This window comes from Coturnix japonica, chromosome 31, assembly GCF_054131305.1.
Source record: "Coturnix japonica strain WE chromosome 31, WE-NBRP24, whole genome shotgun sequence".
In the NCBI taxonomy this organism is placed as follows: domain Eukaryota; kingdom Metazoa; phylum Chordata; class Aves; order Galliformes; family Phasianidae; genus Coturnix; species Coturnix japonica.
In genome coordinates this window covers 2,266,803-2,291,602 of record NC_140693.1, presented here as the reverse complement: position 1 = coordinate 2,291,602, position 24,800 = coordinate 2,266,803, and the positions used below count along the sequence as shown (strand labels likewise).

General features: G+C 39.7%; 1 protein-coding gene across 2 annotated transcripts in view; it reads left to right on the top strand.

The window, feature by feature from the left end:
• Positions 1-24,800, top strand: part of LOC146755614 (cytosolic carboxypeptidase 4-like) — a 196,795-nt gene that overhangs the window by 25,311 nt on the left and 146,684 nt on the right. For both annotated transcript variants that reach the window (XM_085525310.1, XM_085525309.1), the window contains exons 2-4: positions 12,122-12,251; positions 16,610-16,741; positions 19,884-20,060. In XM_085525310.1, coding sequence (XP_085381436.1) covers positions 12,122-12,251; positions 16,610-16,741; positions 19,884-20,060 — 439 coding nt within the window. The remainder of the gene's footprint in view (positions 1-12,121; positions 12,252-16,609; positions 16,742-19,883; positions 20,061-24,800) is intronic.

Genomic DNA, 24,800 nt, shown 5'->3' with positions numbered 1-24,800 from the left:
CTTCCACCTTTGCCAGCATCTTCAGATGGAATTATCTTAGACGTAAGCTAGATGAAGGAGGTGCATGCACCCTAAAGGGTATATTCAGAAGTATTTCTCATCAAGTATGACATAATATTGAGGAAGAAGACATAAGTCTGTACTTTTGCATGTAACTGTCAGGCTGTTAATTTGTCCCTAGTATCTGTGAACCATCCACACAGCTACTCTTTTAGACAGCAATCAGTACTCAATGCCACATAGACAGGAAAACCCTAACAGATAAACAAGAGAAAAAGGCACCTGCTTGTTCTGTAATCATTGGAAACTTGCTCAAAGTTGGAGTCATGAGGATTTCCTCTGAGATGTGTCTACTCTGAAATTCAGCTATTATCTTTCTGTTTGAAACCATTATGCTTAGGAGGTCACCTCATCACCTCTTCCAGTGGCGTAAAACCACGTTCTTGTGATATCTTCCAAGCAAGTCCTATTCACCTGACTGAGCTGGGAAGCGCTAGAATGAAATAATGCTCAGCAATTTTGAACCATTCCAACACCCACAAAATTTGTGTTTTCCTAACGTTTGCAGTTACTGCCTTTTTTGCGAGGCAGCAGCTGGGGGCTGAGAGCAGGCAGCTGCAGCCTGCCACAGCCACCGCTGGAGTGCCTGCACATATAAAAATGATGGAACATCCAGCCCCGCAGTTCCTTAATTGCAGCTGGGATTTTGCAGCTGTGGAGTCATACCATGAGAAATACATTCAGTGCTGCCATTCAATGAGCATAATTTTGGGGCCAACAGATTTGCTGTGTGAGAAACGAGCTCTATAAGGCCTAGTTCTTCCTCTTTCTTTTTACCTTGTTGCTATCTCTGTTAGCTTTCTGTTCCTGGTATTTTGCAGCACTCAGGGCTAGAGATAAGCGTCTATCACGCTATCCACCACTAAGGAACTGCTGCTCAGACTGTGAGGAGGTTAAAAAAGTGTTACACCTTAAGAAGAATTAAAGATATTTAGCATTTCACAGCACTATATAGCACTATTAATTATATATATTTGGAATTAAGTTGTTCAAGAAAGGTGGAAGGCTGAAGTTTTTTTCTAGGTCTTCTGCTTCAGGCAATCAATGACTTTGCTTACAAATACACTATAAAGATAAGAAGCTGAGAAAGCACTAATTTACCTAAATTCAAACAGTAACAGCTGAACTACGTTGTTTATATATATAGGAGAAAGATAACTTAGATCTTAAGGTCTTTCCTTTGTTGGTGTTTATTCCTCAGTGTTTTTACAGCCACGGTCAAAATAATTTGCAACATTTATTCCAGTTGATCAGAATGGCCTACTTGAATTTGCACATTGATTTTTGTAGAGGATATTTCTATGAGCTTATCGGTATTGATTAAATGTTATGCAGCTGAGTCTTTAATCTCTCCTGGGTCTGAGAGGGGCGGGATAGCTCAAAGTACAAGGAGTCCTGGAGAAATTCAGAAAAGAAAAACACTATCAGATAACATCAGAAATATTCCAGAGCCTCGTTAGCCTTCCTGCCTCTATTTATGATTCTAAGAACATGGCGTGTTTCTGTTTCAAATCCATCTTCAAACAGAGAATTTTATTCCCCTGTACTTCCCTTCCATGTCATTCTGTGGATAGAAATGCTATGGATGCCCTCCACTGAAAAATATGGTTGGAAGTTGCGTCTAAGGTTGTTTCTTTGCAGTGATGAAATATTGGTCTTTAGAAGGCAGTTTTGAAGCTCTTTTGGTTTAAAGTTGGTGCTTAGCACAATTTCTCCTTCGTGGCATAAGTAGTATTGCCCTGTATGATGCACTTAGCAATAAATCAGTACTGTTATTCACCTGTTAGGTCTGGAAGGTCCATCAAGAATTAAAACATAGAATCATGGGCAAACCCTGCTTTACCCATGAGGTGATGAAAACTGTTTCTCGTATTAGAGAGAAGAAAACTGTAGTGCTCGGTCGTTAACTTAAGTAAAGGTAGACAGTATGGTCCTACTCCTTGTTTAGTGACTGAGCATGTAGAGCAGCCAGCAGACACATGTTGTTTAGTGGCACTGTATCAGCTTTTAAACATGGACCTTTGAAGTAGAAGAGCTATAATGATCCAGTGGTCCTATTAGTGTTCTTATCTTGTACCCTTTTCTCCATGTCTAAATGAGAGAGCTTACTGTGCTGCCCTTTGCTATGTCGTGAGTTATTTCAGCTTTTGATCAGAACCTGAGGTTTTGACTCACTGACGCAGGACAGTGCTTCTAATCTGAAAGTTTTTTAAGTGCTTTATTACCAGAATTGGATGCCGATCATTGATTTTCTTCATAAGTGTCTTCAAACCCATTGATGCCCAAATATCCTTAATTCATTACCCTTCAAGAGATTTTTCCTCTACTTCAATACATTAAAAACAAGGGAAGGGAAGGAAGAGCTATGCAGAAACTCACCAAAATACTTGGAAAAGTTCTGTGTCCTCCATTCTAGAATATTGCTGATATATTCTGATACGTAAAGCTTCCTGATTCAATTGAAGAACAGAGATAAAAACGAATAGTAAGGACCATAAATTAGTTGCCCTGATCCAATATGTTTTAGGAAGCTAGTTAAGAATTTCCTGACTTTGGAAGATGCTGAGTGCTTGCAATTCTATTGAACTTCAATAGGCAGTGATGAGTAGCTCCATATTTTGAAAAATCAGGTCATTTATTTCAGAATTCAAGTAACTTCACTTTACAAATCTGTTTCAAGAGGGATTTTTTTTTTGATCGTACGAGCCCCCAATTAAAATTTGCCAATTGCTATGGAAAAAAAAACAACAGCTTAGATTTCTGCTCACATAAGTATATAAGAACCGCTTACATTTGTTCCTATCTACTGTCCTAGTTTTTCTTTGACTTTTGTTTTTTTCCACTAGAATCTTCCAGCAAAACTGCTGCACTTAATGTGTTTGCCCTGGTTTCTAAGGCAGATCTCCCCTCAAATTCAAATCCTTTTTCTTAGGAGTCTTCATTTTTCTCTATGCGCCCTCACTTTTCTGTGCCAGCTTTACTTACCACTTGCGTGGCATCTCTTAAACACTTGGCCCAATCTCACCATTATGTGAGTTTCCCTGGAGAATTGGGTCTGTTTTGTTTTGTTTTATAGCGATTTTATCAGTTACTGCATTTTATATGGATATTTTAATTTTTTTTTTTTTTTTCCTGAATGTTTTGCAGACATTTACAAGCCCATCAGGTTTCTCCAGTGAATACTTTATTTTAATAAGTGGGTATTGAATGCTTCGTTTAACTTTACTATTGTGCAGTGCCCAGAGACACTGTGCTTGGATGAGCAGTTACGTAAGTGCAATTTGTTTTAGTGCATCTTTTCGTATCAGAATTAGCATTCAGTTGAGCTTTGAAGTCATGTAGTGCATAAGCATAGGGGGAAAGTAAATAAAACAACTTAGTGCATCTGCAGATATAACCCCAAACTGATTTACTTATCTGTGCCTGCTCACTCTGCTCAGTGACAGATCAGTCCCTCAGATGCTTTTCTAGTGATGGTAGAGCAGCGGTTGCCTGATCTCTGAGGATGCATGGAATGCGTGTCTAGTTCAATAGAAGACATGCATTTCCCTTCAGAGTCAGGTGGAATGCATAACTTGAAAATAAGTCTTTTGTTGTTTTTTCAGTGTTTTGCTCTGGCTTTTTTTCCTATTTTGACATGGAAACTGTATTGCAAACAGACCTGATCTGTAACTATTGCTTATCTCTACAGAAAGGAACACTTATTGCAAAGAAATCAAATTGTTTCATAGGAATTCGTGACTGTTCAGTGGACTAGGCAGGCAGAGCTGGAAATTCTGTGTTCAGAAAGGGGAAAAGCTTGCATTCATGTATATGATTGCTGAGTAACCTGTGAGGAATTATTACTTCATTGCGGGGAGATTGTATTTGTCATGCAAGTAGCCTGTGAAGTTAGTAGGCATCGTCACACAACAGTGTATATATCCTGTTATAGCGGGCATTTCCAGTGGAGCTGTAGGCATCAGTAGCAATATGATCACAATCATATTGGTTTTAAGGCGTGACTGTAAAAAGAAAGGGAGAAAAGTAGGAAGAAAGAAGGGAAAGCTCCTCCAATGTGAGTGATTAGCAAAGTCTAGTGTTACTTTCTTTAACTGTGCCTGCCATGGAGAGGGTGGTTGACAAACTGTGTTCTTGGGTTTGTGTTATTTCATAAGCTACCGCTCAGCATATTTCTGGTAATGGTGCTTTGTCAGTACTCTAATTTACTGACGGAGGAAGTATAGTATGTCTTCATATATGTCAACCTGCAGTCAGTTCCAGCATAAATCACATCACAGTCTCATGTACTGAGATCTCTGCTCGTGCTGCTGTCAGTTTGCTGAAACAAGTCTGATACACAGATCTTTGCAGGCCCCAAACTGAAAAGGGACTCTAGGTTTCCAAAATTGGTTTGTCTTCTGAGGTAGGCGCACAATGTCCTGATCAATGACTAGCAGGAAGCGGGATGTTACAAGCTGGACAAAACCTTTTAGATGATGCTGAACATGATTAGACCAGGATGATGTTAGTGATGGTCCAGAAGGGAACTGTATCATAATATCTTGGACCACAGTCCTTGTGCAGTGTTTGTTTCATTACTCTCATTACTAAAACAAAAGTGCAACGGTTCTTCAGCACTCACTGACAATGTTTTTGGATTACTCCAATTATTCTATAACTTATTAGCAGAATATTTCTGATTCGTAGCATCTGTTCTGAGGTCTTTTCCTCCCATTCTAATTAACATCTTCAGTTCGCTCTTGCCTGTAGGAATGAGTGCTACCTACTGGACTATGGGGCTGCATAAGGATCCTAGGAAAATTGAACAGATCTGAAGGTATCTCTGCACATTCTATTTATTTTTTATTCTTGGCCTCTACGCAAGGCTCTGCTTGTAGTTCTTATTATTGATCTATGATGCCACACTTTGCTCTTATGTGTCACTTAGTTGGGTTTAAATTTTAGAACAGTCATCTGGAAAATGTATTTCTTAGTGTTCATTTGTATATGGAGATTGCACTGATATAACTACCCGATATTTAAATCAACTCAATTAATGCAATCCATATGTGAGCAATTAGCTTAAGTCAGTTAAGAACCTTTCTTCAGGTATATGAATGTAAACCATATTTAAATTAAGAAAGTGAACAATGCAAGACTTAGAAGCAGGCTGAAGGACATTACTTCAAAAGTAAAATGTTAGTTATACAGTCCTTTGTCTTGAAACCTCTGGTTCTGGTCTTAATTTTTCACTGATTTGCTACCTTGTTGCATGAGTGTCTTCACTTTTCAATATTTGTGCCTGCAAAATTAGGATCTGCTGAAAGAGTTTGTAGGAGGATGAGGCTGTCTTAAAGAACTGTTTTCTCCCCATGGTAAACTTAAGCTTTTCAATGAGTAATAGTCAAAATTGGAGCCAAATCTTCCCATTTAAAAACATCATTTCCATTTGGAAATGTCATTGCAGTGCCATCTGGGAGTTGCTTGGCTGTCCCGTTGTCCTGGCTTCACCTGCCTCCCCTGCTGCATCTTAATTTGTGCATCTTACTGAATTAGTGTTGTCAGCGCTTTAAGTTGTGTTGTAGGACACGTGGCCCAGACAAAGAGGCGCTTTGGCAGAGAAGAATGAGTACCTTAGAATCCTTAAGTGCACATATTCTGCCATATGCTGAGGGCATCTCTTAAACAGTTTAACATTCTGAACTGGCCAATTTGAAGTTTTGATGGAAAACTCCAAGTTTTGAAGAGAATGAGCTGAGGAAAAGCTATGATTTCCAGCAGGAAGCAGGTACTTGTTAAAAGAAAAATCTTGAGTTGAAAATTACTTTTTCCAGTCAGAACTAGTGACTAAAAATTCTGTTTTGGGCTTTCTTACCAGTGAGAAAGTATTTGAAGTTGTTGCAAAAAGGGTCTAAAGATGACTCAATCTCATGGTAGGTGTCAAGAAACTTTCAGTTTTTAGGTGCTTCCTGAATCCTTATTTACTCCTCCACAAAACAGTACAGATCATCATAACTTGCATTTTCCTCATAAATGACAGTGCAAAGTGTCACCAACTGCAGGTGAATTTGTTCTCATATTTGATAGTTACTGTTGTTGCAGCTAAAATAGTAGAAATCTGATGAGCGTCCTTTCATGTGGAACTGAGGAGGTAGTTTAGCTGTGATAAGGCTGTTAACTCACCTTTTCAGTAGGTCATGTGAACTTCTTGTCTCATTTGATTATGACATTGACAGTGTTAGCTGGGAATGATGCAGATCTCATTCTGTGTCTAACTGGTTTGTGACAAAGTGCGGCTTAATGAAATGTGTCCGCTGAGAGAAAAGGAACTCTCCTATCAGAACAAGGACAGAGACACAGTTACACGGACCAAAAGGAGAAAGCACAGACTAAATCATTTATCTTGGGAAGGAAGAATTGTCCACTGTAAAAAAAATCAGTCAGATGTAGAAGGTGAAACTCTGAAGGCTCGTTATGCTAATTAGCATCAATGCTCTGATGTGGGTAGGCAAGAAGAAGCTGATGGAGTGGTGCTTTAGAACACCATTTGCTCAAGAGGAAGTACAACGCATCATGGATTCATTAATCTGTGCTGAAATGGAAAAGTCTTTGAGCAGCAGTGGTCTAAAGTGGTCAGGATCTTTCCAGTGGCCTTGTTCAGTTGGTTGGCAGCCAGATAGTACGAGTGTCATCTAAGAGATAAGCTATGATCAGTAGTGAATTGTTAGCTGCAGTAATGTGGATGGAAACTGCTTTGGTCATTGGTGCCTGTATATATGCCTTGCAGATATTCACCTATATTTCACTGTGAACAAATGAAAATCTGGTAACTTCAATCCCTGAACAAAGAAAGAACATTGCCCCCTTTGTTTCTTGAAGTAAATGGGGAAGGGATCACATTTCTTCAGTGAAACCCCGTGGCTTGCCAAGATGCCCAAGTGAGGTATCCCAGAGGGAACTTTAAGCAGCTCACTTAAATGATGGGAAAGAAGTTTCACTATGAAATTAATGATGCAGCCCAGAGCACAGTAGGAAAACACCTTGCCCTCTTTTTCCCCATCTTTGATTCCAGCTGTAGAGTCCTGTAGTGCTTATCTGTATATTTATCTGCTATAAAATGAAATGGATTATATGAAGAGCTCTACGAAGCAGTACTCAGTACTTCAACATTTCTCTAATGCAATTAAGGCAGATATTTCAGAAAATGGAAGACTGTTAGTTGCCATAAGCTGGTGTTTCATTGGATTGCACACAGTTTAAAGCCTCCAATATTGCTGTTGTTGTGGGGGCTTCCTGTTTCTAGAATGACCATAGACATCGCAGGGCAATGCTGTAATGCAACGACTAGATGGCATTGGATGAGCATCTCCATGGAATAAATGTATGGTGAATGTAGTCAGTTCCAGCGCATGGACTTCAGGCTGTAAAAAAATAATTCTATTTCTGTCACATCTTCCTTTTAATTATGAGGGAGGGCTTTACTGGTTCTGCTGCTTTCCAACATCACTGCCTTGTTCTCTGAAAAGGTTAACAATCAAGAAAATTCATGATTCCACCTGCCCTCTCCACATGTACTCACATCTCAGGTTGATCTGAGCTTTCTTAATTGCAAGACCAAAACACCTTAATGCAAATATTCCTCTTGCTTCCATCCTGGGTAAGCAGTAGTTATTTATAAGTCCAGCATGCTGTGTCTGTCTGAGGCTGCCACACACTGTTCAACGGCATCCTGATGTTTACTTGTGCCTACTTTCCTTTATAGATATTCTTATCCTGTGCTGGTACTGCTGTCTGCTTTTAAGATGCACAGTGAATGGTGATGTTGCTCTCTACATATCAAACACAATGCATCCCTTTAGATTTCATAGTTCACTGTGCCCCAGGTGCTGTTATTATCAGTCCTGACATCATTCATTTGATATGATGGGCCCTGTCTTTCCATTTATCTGTAATGGACAGGAGATTTTGAATCATTTTATCTTCCAAGCACAGCAACATCTTTTCTTTAAAAAGTGACTTTCCTCTCTTTCCACTTCTCGCTTTCTTCCTGGTCTAATATCTTGTGCATTACATTTATCCCCCCCATGTCTTTATTTCATATTTCCTTTTCCCTTTTGTTTTAGTGTTTTTTTTTTGTTTTGGTTTGTTTTGTTTTTTGGTGTTTGTTTTCTTTTTTCCCCTCTCCTCCCCATGTGTTCCCTTCTCTCTTTTTCCCCTCTCATTTTTCTTTCCATGCAGGGCATCGAACCAGTCTTACAGCAGCCAACTGAAGGGTTCTGTTGACAGTATCAGCCTTGGGTTAGGACTAGTTCATGTCTCCCAGTCCAAAGACATTTCAGAATTCAGTACAGTTGGAAGCTGAGGCGCTCAGGGATCTTTTGCTTTGCTCTTAAACCAAGCAGACCTAAGGGTGAGAGAAAAAAGGAGGATGAATCTTCATTAAAACTTGATGTCAGACTTCGAGGTACAAGATTAAAAGCAAGGTCTTAAAATTGCAAACAGACTTAAAATATCATTCTGTTTTTAACTGAATAGGTCCGTGCTTTAGCAACTTAACCTCTTTCTCATTAACTCTCTGTGAGGTGTCCCTGCCTTCAGAGCAAGGTCTAATGCTTCTCTTAGAAGTGCATTTACTGCCTGTGTATTCAGAAGAGAAAACTCAACCTCATCTTTATGACTGTGGTGTATCAATTTGAGATGTTAAGGATCTGGCTTTTTTAGAGTAGTTCTCCCATTTGCAGTTCAGAATGACTACCTGCCTTTATACATCTTTAGAGGTGCGGCTTGCAGAGGTGCAGGAGTATTACTGATGATGTGTACTGATATTTGAAACCAACAGTCATCAACAAATTCACCTGTGGTTGAGTTTTCTTTGCTCACAGCCAGTCACAGGAGAGCTGAGCGTGTTCCATCAAATCTTTGCTTCAGGGTGTGGGCTTGACTACTTTCTGTTCATTTTCCAGGGCTGCATGGCACTAGTATATCTGAAAGGCAGACAACCCAAGCGTTTCTTTCCTCAGACAGTTGTGAGTGCTGGGTGCTTTGCTGTGGATCACTGTGGCAGTGTTTTCTGGCTACGTACGTTTTTAGAACACCTTAGTTATGCTTTGAGGGTCCCATCTTCTACCAGCTCTGTGGCTTTTCCTGAGTTATTCTAGAACTACTTACAGAAACGTTACAGCCCCAGAGTCTGCTTGGAGGAGAAGGTCAAAAGTGTTTGGTCTTGATTGGTGGGAGAGATGTGTGATATTTGCACAAACTACTTCAAATTGTGGAACTGATCCTTTCTACAGTAGCACTAATGGATCGTGTATCTCAAAGGTTGTGGCCGAACGTTTAATGGAGCCACTTCAGTTCTTATGTAGAACAAAGGAGCAAATAGTTTCCTTTTTTCTGTGCTCTGGTAGTCAAGCAGTACCCCGGGAGGCAGCTAACAGCTGTCCCACATGCTGACCCCCGTCAAAGAACTGTTTAAAGGTAGAAAAGGAGGTAGAGCTATAACAGAAGTTCAATCCAAAGCATCAGACTTGTGAGCAAGAGAAATACAATTTAATTACGGGTAATCTGTTTAGAGGTAGAGGTGGGGTTTCCTTTACTCTATTGGAATTCCTTGTGGCAAACATTTTCATCACTTGGTTTGAGCTGCTGGGAGTCCCATCCAGGCTGTCACGTAGTCTCACTAATGCTGCAAAGGAGAGAAGACATAAAGCACTTAAAGCAAATACAGTAGCTTGGAACTACGTTGTGAGAAATGCCTTTGGTTTGAGAAGTGAATTTCATTAAATCTTGCCAAATGTAGAAAGCCAGTCTCAGCTTTCCAGTCTCTTTATTTGCTATCAGCACTTGAGATCAGCTTAATATTTTACCTTCACCCTTGGATGCAGAGCATAACGGACAAAACCATTATCTGCGAATGTCATCGCTATTAGGAGAGGAAGAGAAGGAGGAAAGGAGCAAGGGAACAGAGCTGGTGGGGATCTCCAAAAATAAACAGCCTATAACAGTATGGTCAGAGGGAGTGAGCGAGGTTGGAAAAATCAGTGTCTCATAATTTAATTAAAGTTCTGCATCTCCTTCAGAGCTATGGCTACAGGCTGCCAGGCAGAGGGCTAATATCTAAAGGTCATTCGAATGAGCGAAGATACTAATCACTGGAGGACAAAACTGAACTCTGCCTCCCAGTTCTTGCCTTCTTGGTGAGATTTTACCTTCCTTCCATTATAAATTAGCCTGTGAATGTCATGGGGCAATTGAACTGTCATAGAGTCTCCTCTAGGAAGAACCTCCTTTTGTATCAGAATGATGGAATTGGTAAATTGCAACATGGGCAGAGTAAAGACTGAAGAGTGAGGGTACTGTGACCTATGAACATGTCAGCATGCTGTGTACAAGATGTGCTTGTGAACCAGCCCTACATTCCAGACCACAGTCCATAGCAGAATCTAATGCTGCAATGAGAAACACTGCAATGCAACAGGATCGATTAGTTTTTCTTGCCTCCTTTTCTAAGAGAACATCTAATTTCTTCTTGTGTTCAGAAAGAAGAATAATTTATATATATATTTACAAACTGGCTTTTTGTTTAGTGACTTTTAGAATGGAGTTACGCCTGCTGGAAGGAAACTGTGTATGCACACAAGTTCTTGGCAGAAATGCACTTGTAAATCTCAGCTGAGCATCTGTTCTCTTGCAGGTCAGGAAAGGTGAGCCTGCAGGTAACTTTGCCTGAAGGGCTATTAAGAAACATAACAGAAACGGTCATGTTTTTACATAGAATATTTGGTAGAAGCATTCAGTGACTTCTCATGCTTTTGTTACTGGCAATATTTTTCAGCTTTCAGAATGAGCAATGTAGCAGCTGTGGGTTATGAGGAAAAAAGGGAATTCAGGTAACACTGAAACTAGAGTAAAGTCAGAATGAGTCTTGTGATGTTGCCAGAAACCCCAAGATGGCATCAGAGACCTTGTTTTTCTCCATTAGAAACGTATGACATTTTTAGTGGATTTTATTGTTTCTTTGTTTTCCTTTCTTAACCAGTTCTCCATTGTATCTAGTATTTTTTGAAGTATTCCAGCCTTAAGACCTTTTTTCTGCAAGCATTATTTGCAAGGCTCACTGATAACGCTGGATGCAATGCACCCCAGTTGCAATGCGAGATTCTATCTTCAGACCGCCAGATTGTGTCCCCAGGAATACATCTGTACTTATTCTGTGACTAGGAGGCTGGAACAGCAAAGCTGGATGTAACTCTGTAGCTAGAAATTTGTCCAGTACTTACAATAATTAGGCTCTGCAGTGCACACAATCACTAATGAGGGAAATTAGTCAGATTCTGCAAAATTGTACAATGATGTGCTGCTCCTTACAATCAAATATTCTGCAGATTTTTTCACTGATCACTGAGTCAGGAGCAGAATATTTTCAATCCAACTAATGAAAACACTTTCTCAGTGCAAATCTAGGATCCTTGTTTAGCTTTTTATCCAGTCTTTGCAGTGAATCTAGGTAATTGTTCCACATAATGATGTAGCATGCATCAAGATCTTCTTGATGTGCTTCAGATAGCTACATTTCTCATGAGCGGAGGAGCTTAAATGAGATATCCAGCTCATCTCATTTAAGTGCATACATATTTCAGGCTGGTCGAAGAGATTCAAGCACCTGTCTTCAATTAGAATGAGTAGGAGTTGGATGTACTTATTTGCTGTGGAGGTTTTGAGAAGCCTTTGCTGTGCACGTAAGCTGGGTGAATTTTGTAGATAGCGCAGAATTTAGAGCGTTTCCGAAGGTAATTTTGTTTGTAAGTGGTCCTGATTGTGTATGTACTTAAGTAAAGGAAAATCTGCATTTATTTTCAGGGCTGTAACTGTCTGAATTCTGGAAGGAAAGGGGATGATAAAATCTGCATGGTGGTACGCACCTCTGAAATGTACCGACTGTTGATTCATTCCAACCCAGTGTTAAAAGTCTTTGATCTGTGTTTTAATTGGCATTCCCCATCTTTGTGCCAGGTCTTGCCAGAATCAGGAACTCTTTGGAATCAACTTTTGTTTGTGATGTGTTGCTTTGTGATTTCAGCCACCGTTGTTCCTTGAGTGGAGATGATCTGAACAGGCAGTGGCTGACTCCCAGTTCTCAGCTCCATCCAACAATTTACCACACCAAAGGTCTTCTGTATTATCTGCGCAGCATCAACCGGGCCCCTGTGGTGAGTAACTCCCTGTATCTTCTATGGGTTATTGCACGCAGATGGATTATTGCAGTTGTGTCAACAGCCCTGTTTTATGGTTAGAGATGTGGAAAGCATACTATACCGCTATACTTTCATCATTGTGGGGTGTTTTTGAAAGTCTTGGGTTATCTACTGAATCTTCTAACCAACTCCAAACTTCAGAGTCTTCGTGCACCTGCAGAGTGAATACAAATTCCTTACAGCTCCTTAGTATCCTCAAAGTACTTCAGCTAAACTAGATATTGTTAGTAAGTTATTGTTATCTTTCTGGCAATGACAGGAGAAATTCTGTGAAGACATAGTCTGAATGGATCATGCAAAAGCCCAAACTGGAGCAATCTGTGCAATCAGAGAAACACAAGTTAGCTTTCAAAATGGTTGAACTTTTCTGCTGCTTCAGTGAGAAGAAAATGACTTTTTGGGGGAACTACCGGAAGTTCATGAGGGGTGATACTACTGGCATATGTCTGGGATCTGTCCCCATCTGTTCGGTCTTGATGCCCAACAGAATGAATAGTTCTGAGACCTCAGGATAAAAAAAAAACACTGATGGTTTCAAATGTTGATGAACAGAATGGAAGTGGATGGAACAGCAAGTTGGCTTCTTATAGCCCCAGTTAGGCAGGAAATGTCCTAAGATGCCCTGTTCACTCTGGTCTTGATGAGAAAATCCTCAGACAAGGTGAAAATGTCTGTGAGTTTCTTTAAGTGAATATTTGTGGAAATATGCTATTTTTGGCCTAAATGACAGCCCTGACATCGAGCTCTGCACTCCAAGGAATCTACTGGAAGTTCAGCTTGTATCTGAGAGTTTATTCCACCTACATTTTCTTTGGGTTTTGAGCTACATCTGATCAGTTTTGTTTTATTGTGCTAATCGTATTGGGCCTTTTTAATTTAAATTTATCATAACCATCCCTGTCACATCCAGATGCATGAAGTTGAACATGCGCCCAGTGGAAGTTTTCATCTTGCTGAGTGAAGTAAGACTATTGATCGTATCATGTCTCTCACTCACAGGCAGTATGTCAGACGTGGTAAACTGATTTTTTCTTTGCCTTTGAAGAGTACATTGATTTTGGTTTATACATGCTCGCAAATGTCTTTTCCCAACTCCAGAAGAAGCTGGATTTCTTCTGCCCTGCATTCACTGCCAAGATGCCATGAAGGCAATTTCACTGATAGCCAAATGATTTCTGTGGAGTGAATTAGTTTAATTTATCTTGGGGATGCGCAAGCAGTTTCTTCAAAGGAAAGGAAAGCTTCTTGAAAGTGAAAAGGAAATAACTTTAAAGTTAGCGGCCTTTCAAACCAAACCCATTTTAATTGGTAACTTCAGCCATAGAAAACAGCCATCTAAGTGCTTTATTTGTTTATTTATTTTTGCTTCTCTTGTTGGTTTTGGAAACCCTAGTAAAAGAAGGGGCTGGATACGCTGTAGTATTGCAACTCTCCACTGAGGGTGGTTTCTTTTCAACTGAGAGCAGCGGGAGTATCAGAGAGCTAAGCTTGGGAGCAGCTAGGACTGAAGGGGAAAGAGATGTTGCTTTTTCCCCTTGAGCATTCGTGGTGAGGAAATGTGCAGTTTGTGAATTACAGTTGACAGTGCACTTGCAGGATGCAACAGGAAAAGTGTAGCTCTTACAGAGGGATCAAGCTGCAGCAAAGAGCAAGTTACTTTTGGAGGGGACAGGAAGATGCTGTTAGGGACCAGGAGACACAAAGCGGTGTTTGCTTTTTGAGATATTCTATCAAGGTTGGAAACAGAATCTGACTGCAAGTACATAGCTTTTTGTGAGCAAAGCATCCTAAACGTGTCTACCTCAGCAGTCTGAGATTGGGTCCTCTCACGAAGCTACTAAGGAAAAAAAAGAGTATTTGCATCCATTTTCTGTCTTGCTTTTCCTTTGTTTTAAAAGCTTCCTGATTCTGTGAGTCATGAGGGGGATTGTTTTTGAGTTTGAAAGCAGTCCTTACCTTTGTGGTGCTCAGTGCTGGCACATTACTTTAAATAGATAAAAATTTGCATGTGTGTCTTGAGTCATAGCCCAGTGAACACCAGACTTGGAATTTGACTGTGTGTTGGTGTCACAGCTGTACAAGAAGGATAGAGAGAAAAAAGGGGTGGGTAGGTCTCAAGTTTACCTTGTGGTTGCCCAGGCTTAACCCAAGGAAAGTTCTTCATTGGGTGCTGCAACTATAAAATACAGTTTTGTCTTGGCTGAGTGGTGAGGCTTGAGCTACTCTGTAGAATAAAAATAGAGCAGAAGAATGCATTGTAAAAACAAAAACAAAACGATTTGTCATAAACATTGAGAATAACTGCAGTGCTCAGTAAAATTAATTAAAATGTAGGTATATATGATACACAAATGGAATGGAAACATTTCCAGTAGTGTTGACTTCTCTGCTGTGGAGGTGGGTGGCAGTCATGGATTCATCCCATGGCATGAAATAGTGGTGTTACAGAGCCTGGCTTTTACAATGCTTTACTAATATGGAAGGCTTGTTCCAGACTTGTCACTTAAGGATTCACTCTTGAGATGCAGAATTATGGACCTCCTGCTTATCAGGCAGCACAGCTATCTGAGCAGCTGATCATCCCTGTGTGGTTTCTGATAAGTAATCTTTTAGGTAATAATATATGCATCTTGCATGTTAGTAATTCTGTAAATTGGCAGGTAATTGATACCTGGTTGAGCTGGGATCTCTGCCTCAAAATAGAACCACAGCTATAAAACCTTCTTTGATATTCATAGGAGTAAATTCTAGTTGGTACCTGTGGTTAAACTAATCTATGACTGTATTGCTGGAAGCATAGATGGAACGCTAACTGGAAAAATGCCTGTCATTAAAAGAACCAATAAATGCAGCTGTTTAGAAGGGGGCTTTATGGGATAATTCCCTGTTTTTCAGGCAGTTGCTTGAAGTGTAGGACTGCATAAGCCCCATGTGTTGGACTGGGTGATCCTTTTACAGGTCCTGTCCAACTCAGGATGTTCTGTGGCTATAGCAGTCCTGTTAACTAGGACTTGTGGGATGAATCTGCGTGTGAGTGTCTTAGCATCTCCAATCAACGCGCAGCTTGTCAGAGCAGCTGGAGGAATTTAAATGCTCAGTTCCTTAGGTAATTAAACTTCCTGACTGGCTGCAGCTAAACTGAGTTACTGTATAACTACTAAACAAGCATACTAGGGTAAAACTTGCCTTAACAGTTGGTGGAAGAAGTTGATCTATTCCATCTGTTTCTCTCCTCCTGTCTATGTTTATATAAGAATATGTATCTTTCTTCCTCATCTTTTTAATTGATCCACAGTGCTTCCCTACCTTATGACACCTGTCCCTTTGTCTCTGATAGATGCCTCAGAAAACTATTTAAATGATATCACGATGTTCCTTTCTAATCGGCAATGAATATTGCCTTAAAACAAACCAATTTCTTCTCTTTAGAAATCCTTGTCTTTTCACTGCTGGATTTCTGAATGTTTCTGATAAAGACATGGAGAATATATGTAACAGCAGTGTCTATATTGACTTCATATTCCGGAGGGCAATGAGATTGATTATTATTTAACACTTGGGTCAATATTTTCCTCTTGGGTCATTAAATCGTGATTTTCATTTTTATCAAAGTTGATATGTGCCTATGAAGGCAATCAAAACTTCCATTAAAACCTGGAATGTACCTTGTACCTAGTTTATATGATAGCTGACATGAGAGATGGATTAAATAGATACATTGCGTTGTGTGGAATCAGATTATTTGTCTGACAAAGATAATGTCCCGTGCTTTATGTCCAGGAATTCATGTAAGTATCTGACCACATACAATACATTTTTACACAACTGCACAATTACATTTTCCTAAACATTGTGTAGCACAGTTTTTGTGTTTAAAGAAGCCAAGGTGATTAATTGCTGGCAAAAGGTGCAGTTTTAAAATCTCCTGAGGCTAATGCTAGAGTTGAGAAGTCAGAGGAGCCCAACAAATTGCTCCGTTGTATCATAAGTTACCATGAACTCTCAGGTTCCTCGGTTGGCATGGAATCTTGCACAGATGTCATGTTTATTTCTGCTGTGGACAGAAATGCACCGGTGTTGACACTGGATTCATGAGATCATGTCAGTTCCAATAGGTAAAACGAGGTACGGCTGACTAACAAAGTTTGACACTGATTATAGGCTTGGCCCAGAGCTCTGCTCTGAGTTTGTCTGAAGAGCACTGACAAAGGTGTAATTCCTCACATACAATCCTCTAGTATTTATAGTGTCTGTTGTGAAGAACCACAAAGCTTACTTCAGTATTACAGATTTTGCCTTTCTTTCCTCCCTAGGTGTTCTGTGACTACCATGGACACTCCCAGAAAAAGAATGTGTTCCTCTATGGTTGCAGTATCAAAGAGACCTTGTGGCAAGCAGGTTGCGTGGTCGACACAGCAGTTATCACAGAAGATGTTGGCTACAGGGTAGGTCTGCTTTGTTCCTTTCTACAGTTGTTGGCATATATGTGCACCTACATCCCTCTTTAAGATGAGGTCAGATCACAAGTTCTGTTGGTAGGTGCAAACTTGTCTTGCAGCAGAGGAGTAGAGATCCAGAAAAGTTTAAATGATTCCTACTATCTTCATGCACCAGATATCTGCGAGAAGATTGTCAATAGGTGGATCTCTAATTCATTTCATTAAGATGCTGTTTTGTTGTCACTGCCGCTGACTAATAGAAATGTTGTATTTTTGTGTTTTATAAGTTCCAAGTATACATGTGCTTCTCTCACCCTCAACTCACGAGAAGTCCCCGTGGAAACACTTGTTTCACAAGGAAAAGCAGGAAGGGTGCTTACAGTCAGAACATCGCTTGTTGTATTTGAAATCAGTGGGCTTGAAAAGGCTGAGGATAGTTCACTGTTACACAAACAGAATTCAAATGCTGCTTTCAGCATCTGGTGCCTGTCTTGAATCTGCAATGAAGAAACCAAGAGCAAGCCTCCAAGGGTGTCCAAGAATCTGCAGTGGCCTAGATGAAAGGCTTTGTGATTGCAAAATATGGGAAGTTTCTCTCCTTCCTCCCATGAGTAATTGGGGACGATCCTGCTCTCCATGTATTTACTTCCCAAAAACATGAGCAAAATACCTCAAGAAAATTGTGATTTTTGAACAGCCTTTGCTGTAGCCCTTGATTCGTGGGAGAAAGAGGCATTGTTACTTCCTAATACTTGGCCTCAGATGACATGCGTAGCATTGACATTGGAAAACCCAACTTCAGGATTTCTCCTTTTAATCACCATTCCAGGCCCCTTTGACAGTAATCTCTGAAGGGACCTCAGTAAAGAATCCTAATTCCATTCTGACCAAATGGGAATGGAGGTTTATGGACATGGGCAGCACCCCCGTTTTTGTGCATGCTAAATCCAGCTGTATGAGAGACAGGGAGCATGGTTAAAGTAATGTGTTGTCATAAAAGAATCCTTTGAAAAGATGCGTTTTCACCCTCCCAGAAATACAATTGAAAGGTAATTAATGAGAAAAGCAGAGGGGAAAGAACTATTAGTGTGAAATCCAGTGAAAGCTGGTAAAATGAAAGGAATATTAAATTCAGATTTGATAATGCTTCTAAATGAGTCCTGACTACAGAAACATTACTGTTACCTGCCAGCGTTTTTATTTAATCAAATATAGAAGACTGATTATGCATATAATTTCAATTGTTTTAAAAACTAAACTGGATTAGAGATCTGATTATGGTACTTCATAGCATATATTTACAAAAATCTGTGTGCTGTTTCAGATAAGGACAGAATGAAAACTATCTGAACCTTCACACGCAGTTTAGCTGGATCTCATGATTGTGTTCAGGATTATAATTGTTTGGGTGACTGTGCTTTATTTTTAACCCAGCTCCAGGAAAACCTGGATGTGTTGCTCGGAATCATAATATTTTGCAGCAAATTGTACTTTGAGGGCAATTCAGAAGCAGTGGATGTTTAGTTCAGAGCAAGTAATCAATTTTAAAGATTCCTCTGTTCGGTATTCTCCCAGGAAAAGGAATGCTGTAGTTCTTAATAGCACACTGTAGATCTTGACTTAAGAGTTAGGCTCATGCTGGTCTCAGGTTTGAAATGTAATCTCTCACTTTGTTCCAGTTATCTGTTCACAAGGTTTTTTTCTGCTGATGAATGGACCTTATAGATCTTTATGTCTGTACCTTACAGAACTGGTAGGGTCCATTCATAGCTATAGATTGGATATGCTGAAAATAACATTTACTTTCTTATTACAGAGGTATGTATGATTATGATGTTTGCAGTGGATATTGCAGAACAGTTTAGGCCAAAGATTTTATCTTCTGCGTCAGTCATCCTTTAAGAGAAGACCAGCTATTAAATGTTATTTTCTCAATTTTGATGAAACCAAGCAGTCCTGTACAGAACTGTGATGTAAAGCTCAACAGAGTGGAACTAGAATTGCTTAGAATCAATCAGTTTCACTGATTGTTATTGGAAAGTGAAATTAGCTGGTTGGCTTTCACTGCCCAAACTGAATGAAATTTGAGGGTCAATGCCATTAGCAATGAGCAGAAACTCCTTCTGTATGATTCCATTCCATTCAGAAGTTTAAGAAAGCTGTCATCAAAGAAATAATGAACGTTCTTATTTTACAAGCTCTTCACTGGATGGTCTTTGGGCATGTACTGGGATGCAAGCACAAAGGTTTATATGCACATATGTGCTTTTGTATGTAAATGCCCAATTTCTACACCGAGTACACCTAGTGTTAAGGTATCTAGTATATACTTTTACAGTTAGCATGAAGAAGTGTTGCATCCACACTGATAGAAATATTTGATAGCGCTGTGTATTAGCAGTGTTTATAGGCTGCTGTTGAGAAAAATGATTTCTAGAATAAGAAAATCACTCAGAGCTAAGAGGTAATTTTACTGAATTTTCATATTTACTCTTTATTGCCGCTTTCTATACAGAGTGCATTCAATGTACCATTTGATCCCAGATGAGAATAGTTTGGTTTATTTCACAATGCAAGATAGTTAAATGCTAAGCTCTATTTTCCTATAATTATCTGTGACCTTCAGTGGGATTATGCATTCCCCTTCTTTGCTGTGTGCTGTGTTCAAACAAAATTCCTCCTATAGCTGAATCCCTTGTCAAATTGTGAGGAGGAGCTGGAAAGGAAAGAATGGAAACATTGTGTGCTGAGCTATGACTGCAGCCCTCTAGGCAGAACAGGAAAATGTAGTTAATGTTGAAGCAGCTTAAAAAATAAAGCTTCATAAGTGACTTCAGCAGTCCAAAACTATAGGATGTGCAAAGACATCATTTTGGATGGGATGTACCAAATGTACTTACAGCATTTTTGTCTGTGACTGGGGACAAAAAAACAAACAAACACAACAAAACATTAGAATATGAAGATTTCACTTGGGATGAAGATGAGTCCAGTTTGGCACTAACTGGAACTATCACAGTGACAGTTTCTACAGGTAGCTTTGGTGATACGCGCTTTAAACAGCATAGGCCTCTTGTAGATGTATTTGTGATATAAATGCATGTACATCTGTTTGATTCATTTTCTCATTGCTGATAATTTCTTAGAGACTCTTCCTAAAATCCTGGACAAAGTGGCCCCTGCATTTGTCATGAACAGCTGCAGCTTCCTTGTAGAAAAGTCCCGCGAGTCAACAGCCCGGGTGGTGGTATGGCAAGAAATGGGTGTGCTGAGGAGCTACACCATGGAGAGCACGTACTGCGGCTGCAGCCATGGTCTCTACAAAGTAAGTACCTCTTCCAAAGAACTACATGGCACACTCCTTCTAATGTGTGTCTAATGAGCTTGGGAGAATAGAGAGTGCTGTTTTTATGCTGTTTGGTATTGCCAGCTTCCTTCTATAATATAAGTGTAGCCATTCTACTGAGTTTCTTCTCAGTTAAATCCTTCCACGATCCTTCACTTTTAATCTTCCATGCCAGGGAAGTAGGTTCCTTGCTACGAGGTTTCATTTGACAGTGAAATAAAAAGAAATTCCAGTCTAATGCCAAAAATATTGAGCTGAATGAAGGAGTGTTTTTGAGATGATACAGACTGTGTCTTTATAATGGTATTCACAGTAGATCTGAGGTAATTAACATGAATATTAGGAGTCGTACACTTCCTGTTGCAGTCTATCTGGGCATTTGCTTGGCTAAACTTAAGAGCCTGCACTGAGAATTCTGCACTTGGAGTTTGTTACTGACAGCCAAAGGTAGCTCATCTATGAGCTGAAGCCACAGCTTTAACTGTGAACTAAATGGAGCTAAATTTCTTACCAAATGATGTTCCAGATACTGTGGGAAGGGCTGTACTTGTGCTGAGTGCATCAGAGACAGGAGCCTCTTGGCACTTTTTAAGTACATGGTTTGAGCTCTGGTAATTGTATTTAGCTGTACATAATTCTCCACTTGCTCAGTTGGTGAATTCTTTTTGTTCCTTTCCCAAACCTGTTGCTTTCCATGGAAGGGATTCTGTGCTCCACCTTATTTCTCCCACTAGGGAGCAATCCTTATCTATACAGCATTAATATGTGGTTAAGGATCCGAAAAGACCCTTAAGGAAAAAGCCATTGTTACAAATAACAATTAATAAGACGTTCAAATTATTCTTTGCAAGTTCTATGTTAATCCTTTTACATTCCATAGAATGTGGCCAGCAAGTACTCAGCTACTGTTTTAACAGTGCTCTACTATACTCACATCATTTCTTAGATAGAAAAGGCAGAAGAAATATCTGAAGATGGTTTAAAGAAAGAGAATATAACTGCCCTGAGCATTACACCTAGTGCTCCCTACTCTGAGAAGTGCTGATGGGGTGCAATAGGTACCACAGGTTGTGGTGGGGTTTTAAATTTCCTTCAGACAGTGGGGAGAAATTCTACCTTGACTAATGTCAGTGGCAAAACTCCTAGTGATCTCCATGGAGAATTTAACTCATTTCCTAGATAATCTGAGTAACATCTAAAAGCAGTTGGACATCAGGTTATATCAGTGTCTAATGATTTGTTCTCTACTTCCTTCAGTATTTTCAACCCAAGTTTGCATAAGTTGTGCCAGCAGATCTAAAATGTTTTATGCAACGTTCTCCCAAGTGCACCACCACTCAGTAAGCTGGTGGTCAGGCTTCTAATGGTGTTGGTAGCAGTTCTGGATCCTGATCTTTGACTTTCTTCCTTCTTGAAAATGGTGAAAATAATGGTGAATGTAGCTGCTTTGCTGACTGTAAACTGAGATACAAACTTCTTGTGCTTGAAGTTGCACATATCTGATAGGGAGTTTGCAAAGGATTTAGGAAAAAACAGAGGAAGGCTTTGTAGAGACTGTAAGAAGCTTAAATATTAAATACACAGGGCTGTCAGGTAAGCCCCCTCTCACCACAGAGCAATGTTGTAGGAGGGCTGAGGTAACCTGTCTGATAGAGAGGCCCAGAAAAGAAGTTCCTAAAGTTTTTCGATTGCACGGTGTGTGGCATATCATGTATAGAAATGTGACTTTCAATTCTAAAGCAGTTTAGTGAGTGAAAAATAAGGCATGAATTTGTTACTAGTGATATGTAAATGAGAAACAGTTGTGACCCCAGCCTCGATTAAAAGTCATTTGATTTCAAATGGGTATGGGGGGAGGGCAGAAATGAGAGCAAAAGAAAAGATGACTTGTCTCTGTTGAATCTCCCTGTCTGTGTGATCAATGGAAATGCAATAAGCCATCTACCCTTAAGGAAGAGAAACATAAAACTAAAGAAACTATTGATCTTATCTAAGGTTTTATTCAACATAAAGAAGAAGAAAAGAAGGGGAAAAAAAATCCAGACTCTCTTTGATTTTGTCTGGATTGTCCAATTGAGTCTTAGAACAGCAGTGTCTCCATTTGAAAGCTGCCTAAAACAAAGCAGTCCATTTCAACAAGGAATTCTCCTTCCTACTTCTACCAGTTTACAATCTCACAATCAAAAAGTAATCAGAAACTGCCTATCATTTCTCTCCCAGTGTGAATGCAGTCTGTATTAACTCCCTCACTGGACCTATTGCCCTCCAGGTTTGTATTACTGTCCTCCTTTTGCAGGATTTTGTTGAGCCATCTTGTCTTATTTGGTTTGCAGAATACTGAATATAAGGCTGTGCCATAGAAAGCTCTATTCAGTACAATCGGGAGCAAATATTGGCCCAAAAGAATCAAATCTGCACTGACGCATATGGATATTCTCCTAAGTTTCTTCAGTGTGATTCATTTTTAAACTGGCATAGCTCTTTGTTTTACCATATCCTATTGTACTACACTTTATTCTTCTTGATTCTTGGCTGACTAGTTAAGACGCCTGTAGTAACGTACTGCACTGGGATGTTCAGATTACTAACTGTATTCACCATCCTACGAGTTTGATGTATTTTGAGCCATGTATACATTTGCGTTCCAAAACAGATATAGTAGGAACATGGCAAATCTCAAAACTCAGCTCCGTGCTCTCTCAGTACATGTGGTGTTGGAAAGGCATTTTCCTTGACATGTTGTGCCTGGTAGAGGAGATGAAGTACTGATGTAAATAGACTTCAGCTTCTTGCTTCAAAGGGATACACGCAACAAGGAGTAACAAATGAGTTTTTAAATTATTCCAGATATTTTGACAGTACCCTTTGAAGGAGATTTTACTGGTGACGTGGATCCCTTTTTGAAGAAAGTCTTTGGGAGAGTCAAGAGAAAAAATTAATTCTGTCCAGTCTAATGCTTCTGAATGAGGGGAATTGAATGCCCCAACTTTTATTATCCGACTTGATGAGAGGGAAAAGCCATCCATTTGCAGAGATGATGGAATCAGGGAGAGCAGCACCGAGCAGAGTGGCCATACGTTCATAAGAAATTGTTGATAGTTGTTCAAAACACCTTTGAAAGGAGGATTTGGGGAATTTCAGGAACGCTCTTCCATAGAACCCATCTTCATGTTGGAAAAGTTTTTCTTCTTTTGAGTCCAACTACTCAATTCACTGAACTGGTAAAGCAAGCTAGAGGTGAGGAAAAACTGATGTTGTTTTGTTGGTTGGTTGGTTGGTTTGATTTGATTTTGCTTGCATTCTCTCCAGTCATTTACAGTAGGAGAAATTAGAGGTAAAATTGTGCCTGATGTAACGGCAGCAATTGGCAGGTGGAGCCTGGCCAGAGTAACTGTCAAAAGTCATGGCCTGTCTAACAATTAGAAGCCCCCATCTCTACAAAACTCACCCCAGATAAATTGTGAGAGTGAATGTCCCTGAAGGTTCTGTGAGCCATCTTCGTGTGAGCGAGGATGTGACATTAGTCATGTAACGTGTGTTCCACAAATCATGTGCCATCTTGCTGAAGTCTGTCTCGTTCTGTTTAGAAGGTTAATAAATTGCATCTTTTTGTTTTTCCTATGCTATACTGGCATAAAACCAAGATAACTTTCTTGTTAGATAAGAGCCAATAGTTTGTATTTCGGAGATGGAAGTACTTAAATGCTGAGGGATAAAAGGACGGAGCTGCTGATAAACGGGTAGCAGAACTGGATGAAAAGCTCTGCATCCTGGCCCCTTATACAGTAACTGCAGAGATGAGAGTCTAATAAATGGGAAGAGCTGCCATTATCCATCCCCTGTAACCTGGCTAGCATTTACTGAATTATTTTATACAAGTAATGAACCAGTGAATTGCCGTGAAAGTGTGGCAGAAATAAAGCAGTATGCCAAGATGAAAGCCTTTCCTCTTGCTACTCTTTCAGAGGTGGACTGCTCTGGTTTGACCCATTTCTGTCCAAAATAACCAAATTGTTACTAATACATCATTTGTCCCTGAAATTGCAGTTCTGTTTCTTTATAGTTATCTATAGGCAATGAAAGATTTTCTTTATCTTCCTTATTATTGCGTATCACATATTATATTTCTGTGGAATTTTTATGTATGCCTTATTCATAAGCAGTTTATTACAGTCGATAGTCAGAAATTGGGTTGTTTTGAGGGAGTTTGCAGTCGCATAACGTTGTCTTACTGGCATACAGAAGCAATGATATTCTTGTATATCATTCTTGTAATTGGATGCCTAGTGCACAAACTTGCAAATAATTTTAATTTGGACTCATGCCAGTATTCAGGCACCAACAGAAATGGTTGCAGCAATGTTCTTGCCACAGAGCGTATTTGATAAGTACTTGCAGAAGGGAAATGAAAAGAGATGGAGTTTATTCTGGGCTTTCTGATGAGCATTCCAGTAAATTGTTTACATCATCTTTGAAATCTGAGGCTTTTCCTATTTCTGGTTTCCATTGTCTCCCACGTTTTACACTTTTCCTAAGTATGAGTAAGTTTCACAAGCATCCAGAAGTTTCTATCCAAAAAATCATCTCTAAAACGTGCATCTAGTGAACCCTCTGAGGCCTGGGCACGTCATTCAAAAGCAGATGCTAAGAAATATAGAAGAATGTTTTTTTGTTTTTTTTTTTCTAAATAGTTCTGCTTCCAGTTCTGGTCCAAAGTGA